Here is a 23,399-nt window from a genome sequence, read left to right on the forward strand (position 1 = left end):
CGTTTTTGTCCAAAGCAGAATCTTTTGTAAAGTAACACAGAGTTGTGAAAGTCAATTGAGAAAATAAAATACTCTGTTTAGACTTTGGCTTAGAGTGAAAAAATAGATTCCATATGTTGAATTCTCTCTCACCTTGTAAGTGGAAACTTTGCTGATTTTTAGTTTGGTTTCTCAAGTTTTCCGTGCCTGACAGAAGCAGTACTTATAAATGTATAAAGCAGGTTCATTGCGTAGCATCACTACAACACATTTAATCTTCAATCTCTGTTTCTTTAGTCTTTTCTAGCTATTCTCATGCATTACAGACATTATAAATCAGGAATAATTTTACCCTATGACTTTCCTGATCAATATGTGCTTATTTCAGCTATGCGGATTAGTAAGATGTTAGTGTTCCTTTTTCACACTTAACATTTTCAATAATTTGAAACTCGTTTATGTCAGTGATTTACAAATATATATATATATAAATTTTTCTCTCTTTCAGATATGGAGTGTGGACCTCCAAGGGTTAATGATAAGCTAATGAGATTTTTTGATCACTGTGAGAAGTTTTTAACTGAAGTGGAAAAAAATGCTACAGCTCTTTATCACGTGGAAGCCTTCAAAACTGGACCAGAAATGCAGAACATTTTAAAAAAAGTTGCAGCTACTTTGCAAGTGCCAGTAAATGATTTAAATGCAGGTAATATGCCTGTTGTCTTTAAACTTATGGTTTCAATAATTTTGAACTGTGAAAATGAAAAGCAAGGAACCAGAATTTTTTTTAAAGGCCCCAATTGATTTAGGTTAAGAAAATAATATGTTCTAGGTCAAAAATATTGTATACCTTGTGCTTACTATTTACCGTTTTTAGATTGATATTCTTCTTTGAGTGTTATTTAAATTAATGCACAAGATTCTAGCTATATTCTGGAATTTTTTTGAGGGCAGAGTATATAAAGCCTCAACTGTAGGCATTATTTTTAAAACAAATTATCTTTTCTGAATTTCCCCCTCACAAAGTGATACAAATGAAAAAATCATATAATTTCTTTAGCTTTTGAAGCAGTTCAAATGTACCTTTTAATGTGTAAGAGAGGTAAGTTTTAGAAAGTGGAAAGCAAAGTACTATGATGTTTTTTGAGTCTTTTATATGTAGCCATGCTGAGAAGATGAGCAGTCATGTCTATTATAAGTTATTGCAGTGGATGGGCTGACCATGCAGCTTAGCATCCAAACTGGTGGGACACTTTTGAAAGTGAAAGGGAACACTATTAATAATTTTGCCAGGAAAGCAGGTGGGAAACCAGGGCACATGGTCACCCAGCAATGGGAGATTAAGAAAATAAGATTTTTTTCTGTTTTCTAGGAATTTATATGCCGTAGGGCAGATGTTGACAAAGATATGTGCAAAGATTGTAGATTACATTATACTCTGAATTAATTTCCAAAAGACTGGAAGTAGATGTTGGGGAAAAAAAATAGATTAGAATTTGTCAGTCACAGGGCCTGGATGCTTTATAAGGATCAAAAAGAAGATGTCTAGACTAGCATTTGAAGTTGAATGTTTTCTGTCTCTCCAAACTGGCAGTACATTGGCATCACCCATGGAGCTTTAAAACTTATTTACTTTATTGGGAAATAATTCAAACATAAAGATAACAAAAAAGGCTAATGTAGTGAACATCCCTATACCCATCACTTGTTTTTACTCAATTTTAACTTTGTGCTTCACTTACTTGCCTTAAATAAATTGAGGTCCATTGGTCCCTTTCCTGGATCCCATTCTTCTTCCCTTCTCACCAATGGTAATTGTTGTCATGAATTGAGCATTTATATTATCCCATGTTTTATACATAAATAGGATATTGTTTTGCAGATTTTAAAACTTTTAAGAATGATATCAAAGTTTATACCAGTCTGAAATTTGATTTTTATGCAGCTTTTTGTTTTTGAGGTAATGTTTGTAATTCTAGTCCTACATTTTAAATGTATGTATTCCATTCTATAAGTATACCAATATCAAGCCATTATTCTGTTAGTAGGCATTTAGGTTGTTGAAAAAGATTTTATTTAACCTATTTTTAGTCTCTGAATGGGCAAGAATTATGTATTTTACTGATGGAGTAACAGCTACTTCTTTTCGGAGGCAATATTAATATAGTGGTTAAAATAATGTATTCTGGAATTGGACTATTTGCATTTGAATCTTGACTCTACTATCCTATTGAATAACTGTGATTTTTCACAAGTTTCTTAATATCTTTATGCCACAGTTTCCTTCTTTGTAAAATGAATGTGGGAATTATTCTTGTCTTGTAGGATTATTGCAAAGATTATATAAGATTAATTCATACAAAGCATTTAGTACCTGGTACAGTAATTGCACAATAAATACTTTTGCTATTTAAATACCTTTTTGTTTACATAGAGGGGTGATGCTATATGTATTTTCAGTAACTTTACTATTTTTACTTAACAGCATATTTGTCTCTAGACAAATACAGAACTGTCTCGTTCTTTTAAATCCTGTGTTATTTCATGGGACATATGAATGACTCAATTTGTAAGTCAATGCTAGTTAAATTATTTAACCCATCATCGAATTTTACTGCTGTAAGAGGCTGTTGCTAATGCAGTCCAGATTCTTTTTATATAAACCGTTTTCCTACTGAAGTTTTTCTTAGTTTTTAACTCTTTCAGGTAATGCTACAGTGAACACTCTTGTAGTCTGTTTTTTATACTTGAGAGTTTATTTGTAAGATAAAATAGGTGAGGCTGGGTGCCGTGGCATAACCTATAATCCCAACACTTTGGGAGGCCAAGGTGGTTGGATCACTTGAGCCCAGGAGTCCGAGACTAGCCTTGGCTACATGGTGAAACCCTTCCTCTATCAAAGATACAAAAATTAGCCAGTCTCATAACCTGGTCTCCAAATAAATAAATAGATTTTAAAAAACGTTTTTTATAGGTAAATAGGTGAAATTGCTGGGTGAACACACATGAATATTTTGTATCTTGACATATACTTTGAAATTATTCTCTGAAGGTGTAGTAAAAATTTATATCCACGGTATATGAGAATGTTCATTTTCCCATATCTTCCAACAGTAGATATTATTAGTCATTTTAATTTTTGCCAATTTGATTAATGAAAAATAGTACCTAGCTTTAATTTGCAGGTCTTTGATTACTTCTGAAAGTGAACATCTTTTCATGTTTAGTAGCCATTTGCATTTCTTCTGAGAATTGCCCCTTCATAACTTTGTTCATATTCTGTTGGGTTATTTTTGTTTTCTTATGAATCACAAATACCTTTTATGTGTTATAGGTATATTAATTATATCTTTTAATTCTGCCTGACAAAAGATTCTCCCTTTGCTTGTTGTATGTTGCTAATATTTTAATTTTTTCCTTATTTCTTAGGTTTGTTGATGGTGCCTTTGATTGCACAGAAGTTTACATCTTTTAAATAGCCATATCTGTCCTTCATTATGGCTTCTGAGTGTTGTATTTTGTCCAGGAATCCTCCCACTCCAAGATTATTATATTTTTCTATTGTCTTCCTTTTTTGTTGTTTTATTTTTTTCTCAGGGGAGCGGAGGGAAAGGGTCTGTTTCGTTTCTTAAATATTTAAATTTCTTACCCACCTGAAATGTTTTTGAGGTTCTGAAAGATTGACCAAGAAATCAGAAGGGTCATAACGGATAAGTCAGAGCTGCAACTTAAATAAGATCATGTGTCTAACTTCTTTACTTTGTAAGTGGGGAAATTGACACTTAAGAGAGCTTACCCAGGATAATTAGTGGCAAAGTCAGGTCTCAGCCTGTCTTGATCTGATGCTTTTTCTCCCTGTACTCTGAAGAGTTGTTTGGTGATTTTTTTTTTTTTCCAGTAAACTCTCTTCCAGTTAAAGAATATACCATTTGGACTGACTTCATAGTTTCGGAATTAGAGCTTTGAGTGTAAATAAGCCAGGTCCTTTCATCAAATGTACCTGGTACTTACAAGCCACTATATTGTATCAGGTATTGAGATTATAAAACTTTTTCTTTACATGAGCAAAGTTTTGAATGGCTTTTCTGTATATTCCCAATGAAATATATTTTTTTGTGTTGTATACTGCTTCAGGGGAATTCTGTAAACTCAGAACTAGCACAAAATGTATGTAACATCAGTTGATTTTTGGTCCCATTTGCCTTTAGGAAAACAGGAAACGCAGTAAAATTAAAGAAAAATCGAAGCAGTGGAGGCAACCACAGCAGTTGACTTTTTTTCTCTCTAGCGTTAAATATCATCCACTTCTCATGGACTAGCAAGCAGCAGTGTTTTATTTACTAACAAAGGCTACTTTTTATAGCCCAAGCATTCATTCCCTTATCCCTTCTCTTCAATACCCATATGTATCTCAAAGTAATGTAATCAGCAAATTAGCAGTGTAAAAATCCTAGATAACTTATTCTGAAATCCACTTCTGAAATCATTTAAGCAGCTAAGTTTGAAAAACTGATGTTGGTACCAATGTTTCGCTCTAGTGTGTGATTTTCCCCTTTGTGCTTCTGTTCTTTGGCTGTCTCTCCTTCCCCCTCACTTACCTTGCACCTCTTCCCTCTCTATCTCTGTAGTCTTCTCTCTCCTTTTGTATCTTCTCTGTACTTACTGCTACTTCTTAGTTATAAAATGAATTGTATAATTTAAACTGTTCAATAAATGTACTTTGTTATTTGTAATTTTTCAAGTCGGGTACTAAAACCTTTATAACCTTAGCCCCCCCTCCTTGAACCCTCTAAAATTAACAAAATCATGTTAAGTTTTATATAGCAAGTCCTTGGATTACACTTTTTGTTGATATTGCTAGGCAAATATGTTCTTAACAAGTAATTACCTGATACAGGAGGATTGCTTGAGCCCAGGAATCCGAGGTTGCAGTGAGCTGTGATCACCACTGCACTCCAGCCTGGACAACAGAGCAAGACCCTGTCAAAAAAAAAAAAAAAAAAAAAGGCGGGGGAGGCAGAAAAAAGTTACCAATTACAGAAAATTTCTTAGTTTTTTTGGACTGAAATTTATACTTCTCATGGTTTCTTCCTGATAGTTCAGTTCTGCCCCCTTAGATTATACAGAGCAAGTCTCTTAATGCTTTGATAGCCAGGAAGAAACTAAATAATTTCTTCCCCAAACCAAAGATTTCCATTTTATTGAACTGTACCACACAAAGATATTTAACCTTTGAAAAATTGCAGAAAATAATGACCCACAAAATTTTACCTTTTTTTCCCCCCCCAGATTTAATTCAAGTAGCCTTTTTCACCTGTTCATTTGACCTGGCAATTAAAGGTGTTAAATCTCCTTGGTGTGATGTTTTTGACATAGATGATGCAAAGGTAAGTATTATTTTTGCAGTTCCTTTGCTTTTCTAAAAAAATTTTTTTTGGCTTGCTTGTCTGCATTTGGTTACTTGAAGCAGCTTTTCAGAAAATGAGCAGTTAGGGAACATAAGCTGTTTTGTGACTAACTCCTAATTTTCCTTGAATAAAGAGAGACTAAAGGTTCACATTGGTCCCACCTACTTGTAAATAGTTCAGGTTCAAAAAACTCTGGAAACATTTTTTCCATGGTGATTTGATTTCTAAATCAACCCATCTACAGACCTACCTTTAACCAACCCATCATCAAATTTTACTGCTCGGAAGGGATTGTAGATCTGATATAATCCCAGATTATTCTTATAGGAAGCCAAAGCTCAGAGAGAATAAATGGTTTTCGAAAGTCCTAGCGACTGTTTTATAACCTTTTTCATGGGAAATTGTGTTCTGTGTTTTACAGTGAACACTCGTATGTCCTTCGCCTATATTTACCAGTTGTTAACCTTTTTTGCCACATTTCCTTTATGAGTCTCTCTACTATATGAGTTTCCTATTGCTGCTCTAACAAGTTATCACAAACTTAGTGGCTTAAAACAATATAAGTTTATTATCTTATGGTTCTGGAGGTCAGAAGTTCAAATTGAATCTTACAGGGCTGAAATCAAGGTATCAATAGAGCCGTATTCTTTTAGGGGGCTTTAGGAGAACATCCATATCCTGCTTTTTCTGATCTCCAGAAGCTGCTTGCATTTCCTGTCACTCAAACTTCTGATGGGTATATCTCCAACTCTTAACTGTCCTTCCTGCCTGCCTCTTGTAAGGATACTTGTTGATTACACTGTTGATTACACTGGGCCCACCTAGATAGTCCAGGATTTATCTCTCCATCTTGAGATTAATCACGTTGGCAGATTCCCTTTTATCAGGTAAGGTAACATATTCATAGGATGTCAAGGATTAGAATGTGGACATATGGGAGCAGTTTTTTCTGTCCACCATGTATATATAATCTTCTTGTACCCCCCACCATCAGGATGCTTCACTCTTAAATACTTGGGCATGCATCTAGGACAAGAACATTCTTTTGTATAACCACAATACAGTATACCATAGTTATATTTATGTGTATAATGTATACCACAGTATTTTCTAATATACAGTCAACTTTCAAATTTTCACATCCTAAGTCTTTTATAGCTGTTTTTTGTTTGTTTTGTTTTGTTTTGTAAGATTCAGGATCTGATAAGGGGTCATTCATCGCATTTGGTTGCATTTCTTTTAGTCTCATTTAACCTGAAAGAGTGCTCCAGCCTTCCTTTTGCCCTTCGTACATTGGTGTTTTGGAGGAGTCTAGGCCAGGTTTTTTGCAGAATGCTTTTGGATGTGTCTGATATTTTTTACTTAGGATTAGATTCAGATTAAACATTTTTGACAAGAGCCCTACATAAGTGATATATCCTTTTCAGTGCATCATGTCAGAAGGACTGATGTCCATTTGTCACATCATTGATGATGATGATTATTATTATTTTTGAGACAGTGTCTCTCTCTGTTGCCCAGGCTGGAGTGCAGTGACACAATCTTGGCTCACTGAAGCCTCCGCTCCCCAGATTCAAGTGATTCTTGACCATTTGATCATTTGATTACAATGGTGTCTGCCTGATCTCTTTATTGTAGAGGTACCTTTTTTCTTGTAAATAAAGAACTTCTTGACCGGGCATGGTGGCTCATGCCTGTAATCCCAGCACTTTGGGTATTTTCTATTATTTTCTTCTTCAGTGATTTGATAGAAAATAATTTATCCCTGCTTTGGACTTTCACTGTGAAATAGGTTTATATACTGAAGTATTTACAGGTGAAATAAAATGATACCTGGGATTTGCTTCAAAATAATTCAGTGGTAGTGGTAGGAGCAAAGCTGAGATGTAATGCTGATTATTGTTGAAACTGGATGAGTACACAGAGGTTCTTTATACTACTGTCTTATATTTTTTATGTGTTTAAAGTTCTTCTTTAAGATTTTTTTTTTCTTTTTTTTTTTTTTTTTTTGAGGCAGAGTCTCCCTCTGTCACCCAGGCTGGAGTGCAGTGGACCGATCTCAGCTCACTGCAACCTCTGCCTATTGTGTTCAAGCAATTCTCCTGCCTCAGCTTCCCAAGTAGCTGGGATTACAGGCGTGTGCCTTCACGCCCAACTAATGTTTGTATATTTAGTAGAGATGGGATTTCACCATGTTGGCCAGGCTGGTCTTGAACTCCTGACCTCAAGTAATCTTCCTGCCTCACCCTCTGAAAGTGCTGGGATTACAGGTGTGAACCACTGCGCCTGGCCAAGAATGTTTTTTACAATTAAAAATGAATAGACATTTATGAAATTCTGAGATAATTAGATATCCTGGACCTTGAGTACCTTCAGCAAGCATTTTTTGAGTTTCTGTTCTGTGACAAGCACTTGCTTGGAACTGAAGACACTAATATTAGATAGATACTGTCCTCAAAGAATGCTGCAAGGAATGAAAGACATGTAACTAAACCATTGCAAGATAATAGAATGTTTATACAGTAATAGAAACATACGCAGATGCTCCTTGACTTACTGTGGGGTTGCATCCAGATAGACCCATGGCAGGTTGAATATCTTAAGTTGGAAGTGCATTTCTGATTTACAGTGCGTTTATCCAGACATAGCCTCGTTGTAAGTCAAGGAGCGCACTGAATGTGTATTGCTTTTGAACCATTGTAAAGTTGAAAAATTGTAAGTCAAACCATCATATGTTGGGGACTACCCGTAAAAGGTGTAGTGATGCACAAAGGAGAAAATTAATTTGTAGGATAGCCTTTTTGCAATTTGTGTCTTTAATAAGTATGTCTAGATTTTCTCTCTCTTGGAATTAGTTTTGGTATTTAATGTACCTATAAAAGTCAGTCATTCATGTTATCCATTATTTGCTGAATTAAGCCAATATATCTTTTGATTTTAAAAAGTGTTTTCCTTCTCTGAAATTATTTCCCCATAATTACGTGTGTATTTTTGCTTTCAATTTTTTCTTTATGACAGTAGTTTATTGTTTACTAATTTATTTTTTCCCCAAGAAACAGTTTAGCTTTATCTGTTTTTGAACTTTATATTATGGAATTACTCTATGTATGTTTTTTTCTTTTGGTATCTAGCTCTTGTTCAACATTAAGTTTTTAAGATTTATTTGGGAGCTAAATGGTGAGAACGCATGGACAGATAGAGGGGAACAATATACACTGGGGCCTTTCAGAGGGCAGAGGATGGGAGGAGGGAGAGGATCAGGAAAAATAACTAATGGGCACTAGGATTAATACCTGGGTAATGAAATAATCCATACGACATACCCCCATGACACAAGTTTAAAAAAAAAAAAAGCTTCCCATTTATAGATTGCTACTTAGAAGGCAGGAATTTGAACTGGGAGGAATTTAAAATGATCTTGACCTGTTGTGTTATGAAAAGGTTCACAAATTTCAGGAAAATGTACCTCTTCTCAAATGGATTGTGAATTATGAGGTCACAGACATTTCTCAGGATTCTGTAAAACATATACTTGTAGCAGAGTATTAGAGGAGATTGAAGCAAAGGGGCATGAGGTAACTTCTTGGGGGTGATTAAGTCATTGTATTAACACGGCGGGGGTGGGTTATACACGTGTTTATATTTGTCAAAAATCAACCTGTATATTTAAATCACGTGTATGTAAATTACAATTTAATAAAGTTTTTAAGTTGAAAAATATTTATGAGATTGCATATAGCTACAGTTTTTAATTTTCATTACTATATAGTATTCCATTATATGAATATTTTACCGTTAATTCATTATCTTTTTGGTAGACATTGTTTTTAGTTTGGGGCTGTTATGAACCTTGTTGCTATGAATATTATGTATATGTTTGTTGGGGTACAGGTATACCTGTTTCTGAAGGTGTATGTCTGTGGTAGAATTGTCGATTCTCGTGTTTCAGCCTCCTGAGTAGCTGGGACCACAGGCACCCGCCACCACACCTGGCTAATTTTTGTATTTTTAGTATAGAAGGGGTTTTGCCACGTTGGCCAGGCTGGTCTCTAACTCCTGACCTCAAGGGATCCACTTGCCTTGGCCTCTCAAAGTGCTGGGATTACAGGTGTGAGCCACCGCACTGGGTCTTTTTTTTTTTTTTTTTTTATATAAAGTTTTAATAGTAAGCACTTGAGAGTTTTAAAAATCTCAGTTGCCTCTTTTTATTTCTAATAGTAGATTTTATTTCTTGAATAGATTGAACAGACTTTTATCTAATTCCTTTTAATTCCTTTTTAAATTTCTTAAGTGTTTATGTCTCTTTGCTAACTTCTTGATTTAATTGCCTTTGGGTAAGGACAGACTCTCCAAAGCTGTGTTTTTCCTCCGCTCTCACACCACCCCCACAATCATCAACACAGAAGACTTCTGTGACCAAATGTGTGGGAGCCTTTCCCCTGCACACCAAGCAGGAGACACCAGCTGGGTGTCCTCCAGTTCGGTTCTGACACTGTCTACCTGGAGGTAGTGTTAGATCCCACAGGTTGAGGGCTCAGTCCCCAGGTGCCCCATTGGTACTCTTCTGCTCAACTGGCTTCAAGTTGGCGTTCCCATGACCTCTTCTTTGGGTTCAGTTAATATGCTGTAGCAGCTCACAGAACTCAAGGAAACATGTTTGCTGATTTATTATAAAGGATGTTACAAAGGATACAGATGAAGAGATGAGTAGGGCGAGTTGTGGGGGAAGGGGCGTGGAGCTTCCATGTCCTCCCTGGGCATGCCACCCTCCAGGAAGTTCCACATGTTCAGCTTTCTGTAAGCTCTCCAAATCCAGTCCTCTTGGGTTTTTATGGAAGTATTCCTTCCCCCCAGGATATGAGGCAGGACCCTTTCAGGGCAGGATCTTAAGACCCCCAGAAAGGCAGAAAGATGAGAGTTCTGCCTCTGCACTGTGGAAAAGGAGGCAGGAGAGAGATTCTGTTTCCTGAGGCCTGCCCCTGAGGCCTCACACACCCAGTATTATACCAAAAGACTTCAACAAGGGATATGGGAGTTACAAACCAGAAAGTGTGGACGAAAGCCAATATATACATATCATAACACCACAGGTCAGCCCCTGGTTTTCAAAGAGGGATACCTTACATCAAAAGAGTATACACAGTCATTAATAATTAGTCCAGTCCATCATCTTATATGAATGTCTTCCAGGGCGAGGCCACTAAGGTTTGCCAGCTTCCTTTCAATCCGGATGGTCAGGTTCCAAAACCAGGAGTGGTTTTGGCAAATATATAGCTTCACCGTCTCATGCATCTGTCAGTTGAGCTAAGAGACAGTGTCACCTTTTGCTCGGAGCCTCGTTCAAGGCGTTCATGTAATATTTCATTTCCTTTATAACCCACTTATTCATCGTTTTACCCTCAGCTATTCTCCTTTTCTTCATTAATAAATATCTACACTTCTGCCTTTGGAAGGGACACAAGTTGCCATTGTGCTATGCTAGTCTAGATTGCAGGCAGCAATGATAGTGTAGCAAGCAGCTCCTCCTCACCCCTTTAATGTATTTTTTATTTTGTTTTTACATATGGCACTGACCCACCCCTGCTCTTAAAACTTACTATGACTTGAACTTTGTTTCTCTAGGAGCTCTTTTGGGAAGAAAGGTTCGTGACTATTGAACCTCTTTTGGGTTACATATTTTAGTCCTCTAGTTGTGGTTTTAGCTACAGGTTTTAGTTCTAGATAGAGGTTTTAGTTCTCCACTTCTACATGAGCAAATGATCAAATGATACATAAGTGCAAAATTTAACCCTCAGATAAAGGCTACTTAATTACCAGCTCTCCATTCCAGACCTTGCAGCAGAGATTAATCACTGTAATCAGTGATAGGTAAGTTTCAAACTGTTCTCTATACTTGTATAATATGTATCATTCTTAGAAATATAAAGGGTATAATGTATATGTGTGTGGGGGGGGTAATAAATGGTATTATAGGGTATGTATTATTTTTAACGGACTCTTATTCAACATTGTGTCTTGGAGCTCTTCCATGTCAGTACATGGAGATCTATAATACAGAACTTTTTGATAACTGCAAAGTATTCTGTAGTATGTGTATACCATAGTTTATTTAACCATCTACCGACTGTTGGAATTTAGTTGTTTTTGGGGATTTTTTGGCATCTATAAGCAGTGCTACTGTAAGTCATTCTTGTATATTCTCGCTGGTGTTCCTCTGTGAATATCACTTTATAAGAAATGGAATTAAATGGGTCATAGAGTATGTGTGTTTTCATGGATTTTGCCAGTTTTGCCAGTTTGCCCTCTTGAATGTCTATACCAATATACATTCCTCCCAACAGTACCCATTTCCCTGTATCCTTGGTACACTTTTATTATTATTTTTTTCACCAATGATACATGAACCAAAGTAACTCATTTTCTATTTGACTTCTGCCTTCTCAAAATTCTTAAACATTTCTCATCCACTGTTGTTATCTTCTGTGTTTTAATGAATATTCTTCTTCTTTATTCTTTCTTCTAAATGTATCCTTGACATATGACATAAATACTATATTTTGTGCAGAATGGTAATTAAACACTGTAACTATTTCTTAGAGAATCATTATTAAATCAGGGAATCTGTTATGTTTTTGAAAATATATTAGAAATGATTTTTTAATTTTTTTTAGGTATTAGAGTATTTAAATGATCTGAAACAATATTGGAAAAGAGGATATGGGTATACTATTAACAGTCGATCCAGCTGCACCTTGTTTCAGGATATCTTTCAGCATTTGGACAAAGCAGTTGAACAGAAACAAAGGTAAGAACTTTCTAAAAACTTTGAAGTACATTTTGAGTTTACTATTAAACTTCTGGAAAATTTTTTATAATGAGTAATTTTAAAAAATAGTTTTTGCTTGTGTTTTAAAAAATATTTTTTAATGTAATGTGATACAAAAGAATTAGATAACATGTGTAAGTTATAAAACATATGAAACCTTCCACTCTGCCCAAGAACTACAATATTAATAATAACTTGGATTTGTTTACTTATGTGTTCCTCAACTGTTCCGTTTTCCTGCCTCCTCTTGCTCTTCCTTTCTCCAGAAACTACTGTTTGGAATTTTGTATTTGTCATTCCTTCGCCTCTTTAAAATGGTTTATATTATTAATGTATTGCTGCCCAAATAATATATTTAGTTTTTCTTGGAATCATACTGCTTATTGTCTTTTGGACATTGCTTTGTTTCCCCCTCTCAACTTTATGTTTTTAATATTCAACATATTATTGCATATAGCTGTAGTTCATTTTCACTATAATACAATATTCAATAATGTGAATACACCATAATTTATGCCATGTACTCTTGTCGGTGGGCATTTAGATAGTTCCTATCTTTAGCTATTATAAATAGTGTAATTGTGAACTCTATGTGGCTCCTGCTATGAATGTGCGAAATGTTTTTAGTTTGAAAGAGAAAACTTTTGTTAATATTTATAATCAATTAAAAATAATTTTTCAAGACTTTAACCTTTGATAGAACCTCAATTCCATTTTATTTGTCAGATTTGCTTCAGTGAAGGCTTATACACTTAAAATTTGAGACAAAAATCATGCTCTAAAAATTGAGATAGAAAAAAACTAGAGATGGTGTGTTTCATTGTGTTTCCAGTACTACATTTTATTTACAAAAATATGTTTTGTTTGTGGATATGACTCTAGTTTGTGGAAATTTCTTGAGTTTGTTGGGAGTTCAGGAAGAAAAACCAAATTGAGTATTTAGTTTCTGCTACCAAAAAGTTGTGTGGCGATTTCATTCAAGGCAAGTACCTTTGAAATAGGAGTTAACTTTTTTCCTGCTCAATTTTATGAATGGTTTATAACCCTTAGACTTTATGAGATAATATATCTTTATTATTTGTTCATTGCTTGTCTTGCTTTTGGATATGAGGTATGATAAACTTAAAACTGTGTTTGGAAGATTTTAAATAATGTTTGCTATTTTATTTTATCTTCAATTTAGCACTTTAAGAAGTTTATCATTGGTGTTTTAAAATAAGTATTTCTGTATACTGAAAACTACAAAACATTTCAGAAAAATGACCCAAATAAAGGAAATATATATAATTTTTATGGATTGGAAAACCCAAATTAGTAACCTGTAGATTCTCTATCAAAAATCTCAGTACTTTTTTTTATAGAAATTGAGAAACTAATTCTAAAATATATGCAGAAATTTAAAGGACCTAGAAGAGCTAAAATAATTTTGCGAAGGAACATAGGGACTTAAAGCACCAGACTTCAGAACTTATATAAAGCTATATTAATAGTCAAATATTAATAGATCAATAGGACAAAATAGAATCAAGAAATAAACTCAGATATATATGGTAAATTGATTTTTGACAAAGATGCCAAGCTAATACATTGGGGAAAAGGGTAGTATTTTCAACAAATGGTACTGAAACAATTGGATATACATCTTGTCAAAAAATGGCACCTAGACCCCTCACACTGTACACAAAAACAGATTATTTAAAGTAATATATAAAACTGTAAAATTTCTTAAAGAAAATACAGGGGCAATGACCTAAATATAAGAACTAAAACTATAAATCTCTCAGGAAAACCTAGGGGTAAATCTTCATGACCTTGGATTAGGCAAGAATTTCTTAGATGTAACACCAAAAGTGTGATCTGCTAACAGAAGTTCATAAAATGGTCTGGGCGTGGTGCCTCACGCCTGTAATCGGCCTTTGGGAGGCTGAGGCTGGGCCGGCAGATCACCTGAGGCCAGGAGATCGAGACCAGCCTAGCCAACGTGGCGAAACCCCGTCTCTACAAAATATATAAAAATTAGCCAGGCATGGTGTTGCATGCCTGTAGTCCCAGCTACTCTGGAGGCTGAGGCAGGGGAATCGCTTGAACCCTGGAGGCGGAGGTTACAGTGAGCCAAGATCGCACCACTGCACTCCAGCCTGGGTAACAGAGCAAAACTCAAAAAAAAAAAAAAAAAAAAAAGTTGATTAAAATGAACGTCAGAATTTAAAACCTTTTACTTCAAAAGACACTATTCAGAAAATGAGAAGACCAAGCCAAATATTTGAAGAAAGTGTTTGCAAAACATACATGATTAAGGATTGAATTCAGAATATGCAGACAATTACAACTTATACCAAAACAACCAGTTTTTAGAAGGGCAGAAGATTTGAACAGATTTCACTAAAGAAGATGTATGGATGGCAAACAAGCACATGAAGGGTTGTTCACTGTCATTAGATATTGAAGCCACAGTGAAATACCACTAATGAATCCTCTAAATTAGCTAAAATAAAAAAGAGATTGTCTTAAGTGTTGGTGAGATGTGAAGTAACTAGAAACCTCATACATTGCTGCTAGGAATATAAAATTGTATAGCCCCTTGGGAAAAGTTTTGCAGTTTCTTAAAAAATCAAACATGTCGGGCTGGGCTGGGCTGGGCTACGCGGCTTGAGCCTGGCTCTATCCAGAGCGAGACCCTGATGGCTGCGGTGTTTCTGGTAATGCTTTATGAATACTCGCCGCTTTTCTACATTGCGGTGGTCTTCACCTGCTTCGTTGTGACCACCGGTCTAGTATTGGGATGGTTTGGTTGGGATGTTCCAGTAATTCTGAGAAATTCAGAAGAGACCCAGGTCAGCACAAGAGTTTTCAAAAAGCAAATGAGACAAGTCAAGAGTCCTTTTGGCTTAGGGATCACTAATCCATCTTCAGCTTCAGTTACAACTGGCATAACCTTGACAACAGATTGCCTTGAAGATAGTCTCCTTACATGCTACTGGGGGTGCAGTGTTCAAAAATATTATGACGCTCTGCAGAAGCATGTTTATTGCTTCAGAATAAGCACTCCCCAAGCATTAGAAGATGCTTTGTATAGTGAATATCTCTATCAGGAACAGTATTTGTATCCTGTTATCTGATATACCCATTAGCACTGAAAATTAGACTTCTTATGGATAAAGTGTTGCTAACTTATTGATCATTTTTGGTATATTTTTGTTCTTATGGTTGTAGTGGCAATTTACCTTTACATTTTCAAAAAGTATTAAAAAGGATAGCAAAGAAGAAATATATTGCCCGTTACCAAGAGATAATAAAATTGAAGACTTTGGCACAGTGCCCACATCTCGCTATCCATTGGTAGCGCTATTGACCTTAGCTGATGAGGATGACCGGGAAACTTATGATATTATTTCCGTGGTGTCAGTGATTCATATTCCTGATAGGACTTATAAGCTATCCTGCAGAATATTGTATCAATATTTACTCTTGGCTCAAGGTCAATTTCATGATCTTAAGCAACTTTTCATGTCTGCAAATAATAATTTCACTCCCTCCAACTGTTCCTCTTCAGAAGAAAAAAACACAGGCAGAAGTTTGTTGGAAAAGGTGAGACTCTCTAAAAGTGAAGTTGAGCCATCGGAGAACAGCAAGGACTGTGTTGTTTGCCAGAATGGGACTGTGAACTGGGTGCTCTTACCATGCAGACACACCTGCCTGTGTGATGGCTGCATGAAGTATTTTCAGCAGTGCCCAATATGCAGGCAGTTTGTTCAGGAATCTTTTGCACTTTGCAGTCAAAAAGAGCAAGATAAAGACAAACTGAAGACTCTTTGAAGACATTGTAACACTGAAAATTATACTTTCTACTAAAGATGCAGAAATTGATGATCTTGGAATTCATTATAACATGGAATCTACAGTATTGGCCATCAATGAAAATTATATTTGAACTTCATATTTGTATGGTACATGGATGATAAAAATTAATTATTCCTTTCTGCTTAGTGAGTGAATACTGAAATCCATCTGTGTTGATACATAAAAATTCATTCAACTCTTGAAAAGAATCTAAGAGTTTGGCCTTTTATTAGCTAGATTTCCTCTCACGTTAATTAGAAAAATCATTCTGAAAGGCAATCCATTGAAAATTTGAGGAAGTTAAAGCCTTAAGATCACTAAATGTTTTACCTTTGATGTAATCTGGAGAGCAATTAAGAAAAAACTTAATTCTGCTTAAAGTAATTGTGTGTTCCCTAGTTTATACAAAGGAGTTGGAATGAGCTTCTTTAAATCTTTTCCTGAAATACCAGTTTTTATAAATATCCATCTGTTTGGTTTCTAATCTCCCTTATAGTTACATAAATACAGGTCATAGTTTTTAAATACTCGTTCTTAAATCATAAATACAAGATATATATATATATATAAAGTCAAACATGTATCTATACGACTAAGCAAATTTATTCCTATCTACCAAATAGAAATGAATGTATGTGTCTATACATAGACTCATGTCAATGGTTACAGCAGTGTTATTCGTGATAGCTAAAAACATGATAGCTATAAACAGCTCAAGTGCCCATCAACTGATAGATGGATAAACACGTGGTACATACATATGATGGAATACCACTCAACAATTAAAAAAGAATGAACTACTGATAGTCAGCCAAATGGATGACTTCAGAAACATGCCAAATGAGAGAGGCCAGATACATAAGACTATATATTGAATGATTCTGTTGGTTTGAAATTTCTAAAAAGCACAAAACTTTGAAGACAAAAGCAAATCGTTGGTGGCCTGGGTCTGGAGGTAGGAGCAGAGATGGGCACAGGGAACCTTTTAAATTAAAAAACAAAAATGTTTTTGAGACGGGGTGTTGCTGTGTTGCCAGGCTAGTTTCAAACTTCTGGGATCAAGCAGTCCTCTCCCTTTGGTCTCCCAAAGTGTTGGGATTACAGGCATGAGCCGCTGCACCCAGCTGAGCACAGAGAACTTTTTAGGTGGTCCAAGTTTTCCCAAACTGGATTACGCACACAGCTGTATACATTTGTTAAGATATCTCACTCTCTAATTAAAATTGGTAGTTATGCTTCAGTAAAACTTAATCTGAGTATTTAACAAAAGTATTTAAAAAATGGAATGAAATAATTTTTTGGTAAAAGTGGAAAAAATTTTTTTAAAGAAGACTCCATTTTTCTGAATTAGTAAATTTTTTTTTTTTACAAGGCAACACCAAAATGCTTATGACATAATTACTGAAAAGGTTTTAAAATTATTAGATCACTTCACTGAGTTGATGTGCAATATATTAGAAAATAATTGAATTTTTTAAATTAAGGATTTTACAGTGTCATAGGGTCATTATTTTTTAAAACAGTTTGAGAAATAATTCATATGCAGGCATGTCTCAAAGATACTGCAAGTTCAATTCCAGACCACTGCAAAAAAGTGAATATCACAATGAAGGGGGTCACACAATTTTTTTGGTTTCCTGGTACATATAAAAGTTATGTTTATACTATAATAAGCATGCAACAGCATTTTGTCTTAAAAAACAGTACATACATACCTTAATTTAAAAATGCTTTATTACTAGGAAATGCTAATGATCATCTGAGCCTTCAGAGAGTTGTAATCTTTTTGCGGGTAAAGGGTCTTGCCTCAGGTGTTGATGGCTGCTGACTGATGAGAGTGGTGGTTGCTGAAGGCTGGGGTGGCTGTGGCAATTTATTATAAAAGAAAGTATCAATGAGGTTTGCTGCATCAGTTGACTCTTTCATGCATTTGTTAATAGCATTTTACCCACAGTAGAACATATTTCAGAATTGGGGTCAGTCCTCTCAAAGCCTGTCAGTGCTTTGTCAACTTTCTCAATCCTTTGTTGTCATTTCAACAATATTCATAATATCTACACCACGGGTAGATTTCATCTCAAGAAACCACTTTGTTCATCCCTAAGAAGCAACTCCTCATGTATTCAAGTTTTATCATAATATTGCAGTAATTCAGTCATGTCTTTGGGCACCATTTGTAATTTTCTTGCTATTTCCACCACATCTACAGCTACTTCCTATCATCCATGAGGGTTGGAATCAGCGTCTTCCAAACTCCTGTTAATGTTGATGTTTTGACCTCCTCCCATGAATTACAAATATTCTTAATGGCATCTAGAGTGGTGAAACCTTTCTGGGAGGTTTCCAGTTTACATTCCCCAGATCCATTAAAGGAATCACTGTCTGTGACAGCTATAGCCTTATGACATAATTATTTCTTAAATAAATAATATTTCTCTTTTATACAAAATTTACTTCTTAAATATTTCTCAAATTTATTTCTTAATAATAAATTTCTTAAAATTTATTTCTTAAATGAAGTAAAAATTACTACTTGATCTATGGGATGCAGAATAGATTTTGTGTTAGCAGACATGAGAACAACATTAATTTCCTTGTACATCTCCATCAGAGCTCTTGAATGACCAAGTGTATTGTCAATGAGCAGTAATATTTTGAAAGGACTCTTTCTTTCTGAGCAGGCGGTCTCAGTAGGCTTCAAACAGCCAGTAAACCATGCAATGTAAAAACAGATGTGCTGTCATCCAGGCTTTGTTGTTCCAATTATAGAGCACAGGCAGAGTAGAGTTAGTGTAATTCTTATGGGCCCTAGAATTTTTGGAATGACCAGTGAGCATTGGCTTCAACTTAAAGTCAGGAGCTGCATTATCCCCTAACAAGAGAATCATCGTATGCTTTGAGGCAAGACATTGATGTTCTAGATGGTGTCTTCTTCCGAAAGAAGGCTGTTTTGTCTACATTGAAAATCTGCTTAGTATAGTGACCTTCGATGATCTTAGCTAGATCTTCTGGATCACTTGCAGTTTCTACATCAGGACTTGCTGCTTCACCTTATATTTTTGTGTTATGAAGATAACTTTTTTCCTTAAACCTCATGAGTCAACCTCTGCCAGCTTCTAACTTTTCTTTTGCATCTTTGTCACCTCTTAGCTTTTACAGAATTGAGGAGAGTTAGGGCCTTGCTCTGGATTAGGCTTTGGCTAAGGGGAATGTTGCAGCTGTGTGGATCTTCTACCAGACTACTGAAACTTTCTTCCTATCAGCAATAACATTCTTCCACTGTCTTATCCATGTGTTCACTGGAGTAGCACTTTTAATTTCCTCCAAGAACGTTTGCTTTGCATTCACAACTTGGCTAACTGACCCAAGAGACCTAGCTTTTGGCCTATTTCAGCTTAGGACATGCCTTCCTCACTAAGCTTAATCATATCTAGCTTTTGAGTTAAAGTGAGAGATGTGTGAGTCTTGCTTTATTTGAACCCTTAGACGCCATTGTAGGATTATTAATTGGCCTAATTTCAGTATTGTATCTCCGGGAATAGGGAAGCTAGAGGAGAGGGAGGAGGATGGAGAATGGCTGGTCGGTGGAGCGGTCAGAACATACACAACATTTATCAGTTAAATTTACCATCTTGTATGGGTGGGGTTCATGGCACCCCAAAACAACTACAAAAGTAACACCAAAGATCACTGATCACAGATCACCATAACAGATATTATAATAATAGTAAAATAATAAAAAACTTTGAAATATTGTGGTAATTACTAAAATGTGATACATTACTAAAATGTGATACACAAAGTGAGCACATGCTGTTGGAAAAATTACACGGATGGCCTTACTTTACTCAGGATTGCCACAAACCTTCCATTTGTGGCAAAATGCAGAATCTACGAAGCACAATAAATCAAAGCACAACAAGATGAGGTGATGCCTGGATCATATACAGTTTACCTACTTAAAGTGCACAATTCAGTGTTTTAGTATATTCACAGAGTTGCACAACCATCACTACTGCAACTTGAGAACATTTTCATCACCTCAAAAAGAAATTCTATATGCTGCGCCTTAGAAGTCACTCTCCATTCACCCTCACTCCGCCATCCCCTGCAACCACTAATATATTTTCTGTCTGTATGGATTGGTGTATTCTGGACATTTCATATAAATGGAATGGTACAATATGTGGTTCTTTGTGACAGGCTTTTTTGATTTAGCATCATGTTTTTAAGGTTCTTCCATGTTGTACATGTAGCAGTAGCACGTATCATTCTTTTTCATGGCTGAATAATATTCCTTTATATGACTATACCATGTTTTTGTTCATCTTGCTTTTTTAAAAAAATTTGCTTATCTCACCTACAAATAAATTACAGAGGGAAAAATGCAACTAATTGAGCACTCCATTTCTGTTAGCTAGTAGCTGATGGTATTTTAATAAACTGAGAAGATAATGAGGCGAATTTTCATGCATGGCTTGTGGCAGTAGGTGCAGTTCTGTGGTGTAGAGGCAATATGATGTAGTAGGCAGATGCTTGGATTTGTTTTGACTCCTGGTCCAGCTTTATGGATGCTGCAGATTCCTCACTTTGGAAAAGAGGAATGAAGAATGATGCCTAGCCTTCATTTGAAATTCGAAATGCTCCAAAATCCAAAACTTTCTGAGTGCAGACATGATGTGGCAAGTTGAAAATTCCACATCTGACCTCATGTGATGGGTTGTAGTTGAAATTTTGTTTCATGCACAAAATTCTTTAAAATGTGTGTAAAATAACCTTCATGCTATGTGTGAAAGGTGTATATGGAACATAAATGAATTTCATGTTTAGACTTGGGTCCCATCCTCAAGATTATATATATGTAAATATTTCAAAATCTGAGAAAATTTGAAATCCAAAAGATTTATGGTCCTGAACATTTTGGGTAAGGAATACTCAACCTGTACCTCACCTGACTCATAGAATTGTGATAAGTGAGATAATATTTATTAAAGCACTTAATATAATATGATATGCTGACATGGTATTAGTATTATATGTGATAGTTCTCTGGCCCAAACATGTCCTTAGTGTCTTTTTCAGATATTCACACACCCTTCCCCTCCACCACCCCCAAACCCCTTGGCAATTGTTCAAATAATGAAAATGAGTACTTTGTGAGACTTATTCTTTTCAAACTTTATGGCCTCATTTATTAAACTACATTGCAAGATGGAAAACATTTTTACTTCTTTTGAATGAGTGTGCCTTTTCTTGTGCATTGAAAAGAATATTCATTCAACAAAGCAACTACTATGTTTGTATGTCAGGCAGTAATGAGTGAGGCAAAGTCATTGCACTGTGTCTTTTACAGTCTAGAGAAAATAAAAGTGTAAGATTGTGAAACAATGTGAGAAGTTGAAAGAGGGAGTTTGACCCTTTAAGACAGGAAATCGTTTTGACCATTGCCTCTTGTAACTGAAGAAGGAATCAACAAACATTGTTCAGCAGCGAGTGATGATGAAGAAACTGGCAGATGGTTTCCTGGGACTGGGTATCTCTGTACTAAAAGACTGATGAGGGTTTTAAAAGATACTTATTTTGCTGAATTAAAATTAAATCTTAAAATAGGAAAGGAGAAGAAAGTATCGTTTGAGACTTCTGTCAGATTTCTCTCCTAAAAACAGATTGACCAATGCTGTGAGCAGTGCTGGTGAAGAAAATCAATATATGCTCAGCAAGGAGCAAGTAAGTTGTTTTTTGTTTGTTTGTTTTTAATTAATGGACTTTTAAAAGTAATTTTAGGTTCACAGGAAAATTGAGTAGAAAGTACAGAGTTCCCACTTAACTGCTTTTCTCCAGTGTGGAAGAATAATAAGATTGTAATAGATTATTTATCTTTGTATTTTTCCTGATCTCTTCTATCAGAACATTAGCCTTTTTTTTTTTTTTTGTACATGACTTAAATCCTTTTGTTAAATTTGAGAGTTTATAAATGAGTATTTTGACATTCATATTTTCTGACAAAAAGACTTTCACATAATTCCCAAGTTCCCAAGCTACTTTTTGCTTTCTCCATCCCACCCCTACCCCCTTGTTGGAATGTTAGTATGTATACAGATTTTATATATATATATAAATATATATAAACATTATATATATATATTTATATATATATAAAAACATTAAATCAGAGACATTCTTCAGTGCCACTGAATTTTTTTTTTTGACATAATTTTAATAGCATGGTTTTACTTCATGGAAAAAATGGAAGATTGCAAATTGTTAAATTTTCAGTTAAATATAACCGGCCCTTGAAATTCAACTCCTTGATTTTATTAGGAACTTGACTTTTATTTTCCGTTTTGCACCATCACTATAGTAATGGGATTAAAGTTAAAACTAGCAAATTCAAGCAGATATTTCTATTTAAGCAGCTGTGATTAGAAAAGCAGATCTAATTTACTGAAGAAATGAGTTACCTCTAGATTTTGTTCTACTGTCTCCTTCCCCATATATCTGTTAATTTAATCTTTTTGGATTTGGGGAATTCAACAAGTTACTTCATGTTTTCTCGAAGTAAGATTTATTTTGGGTCTATAATTACTTGCCTCATGAGATCTTCCATTTTAAATTAATTACTATAAAAATATTTTTTACTGTTACTAAATACCTCAACTCTCAGTGTTAACCTTTTTTTCTACCTTTTTGTTGGGTTTGAAATCATTGATATTTTCAGATTTCATAGTCTATATTTTGAAGCTGTGTAGTCCCATATGGTAACGTAAGATGGCAGTATTGAGATAAATGTGTAGTGACACCAAGTGATTTTAGTTATTTAGTCAATTAGCCCATTGTAACAGGGAAAACTTGCTTCTTTAAAGTTCTTAGAAATGTATGCCAATTCTAGGTCTTTTTGCCAACTTTTTGAAGTCACAGTTCCATGGAGTTTAGCCAGGGGTATCAGGAATCTTTTCAGTGCTAGGAATCTCTTTAGTATTGAAAGATACTGACTAAATATTTTCTTTCTTTTTTTTTTTTTTTTTTTTTTTTTGGAGACAGAGTCTTGATGTATCCCCCAGGCTGGAATGCAGTGATATCATCTCGGCTTACTGCACCCTCCACCTCCCAGGTTCAAGTGATTCTCATGCCTCAGCCTCCCAAGTAACTGGGATTACAGGCACCTGCCACCATGCCCAACTAATTTTTGTATTTTTAGTAGAGACAGGGGTTCACCATGTTGGCCAGGCTGGTCTTGAACTCCTAACCTCAGGTGATCTGCCTGCCTTGGCCTCCCACAGTGCTGGGATTACAGGATTATAGGTGTGAGCCACAGTGCCCGGCCACATACTGGCTAAATATTAATA

The 23,399-nt window shown here is 35.3% G+C and overlaps 1 protein-coding gene across 12 annotated transcripts in view; it reads left to right on the forward strand.

Annotated features, from left to right (window-relative positions):
- MINPP1 (multiple inositol-polyphosphate phosphatase 1) overlaps positions 1-23,399 on the forward strand; it is a 70,904-nt gene that overhangs the window by 2,960 nt on the left and 44,545 nt on the right. For 5 of the 12 annotated variants that reach the window (XM_074002156.1, XM_074002155.1, XM_074002154.1 and 2 more), the window contains exons 2-4: positions 488-685; positions 5,269-5,366; positions 12,059-12,192. In XM_074002156.1, coding sequence (XP_073858257.1) covers positions 488-685; positions 5,269-5,366; positions 12,059-12,192 — 430 coding nt within the window. Of the gene's footprint in view, positions 1-487; positions 686-5,268; positions 5,367-12,058; positions 12,193-15,766; positions 16,260-21,719; positions 21,781-23,399 lie in introns of those variants that run through there. The other 7 variants (XM_005565870.4, XM_074002151.1, XR_012417920.1 and 4 more) reach the window with 5 other exon arrangements.

This window comes from Macaca fascicularis, chromosome 9 (genome assembly GCF_037993035.2).
Source record: "Macaca fascicularis isolate 582-1 chromosome 9, T2T-MFA8v1.1".
Lineage (NCBI taxonomy): Eukaryota > Metazoa > Chordata > Mammalia > Primates > Cercopithecidae > Macaca > Macaca fascicularis.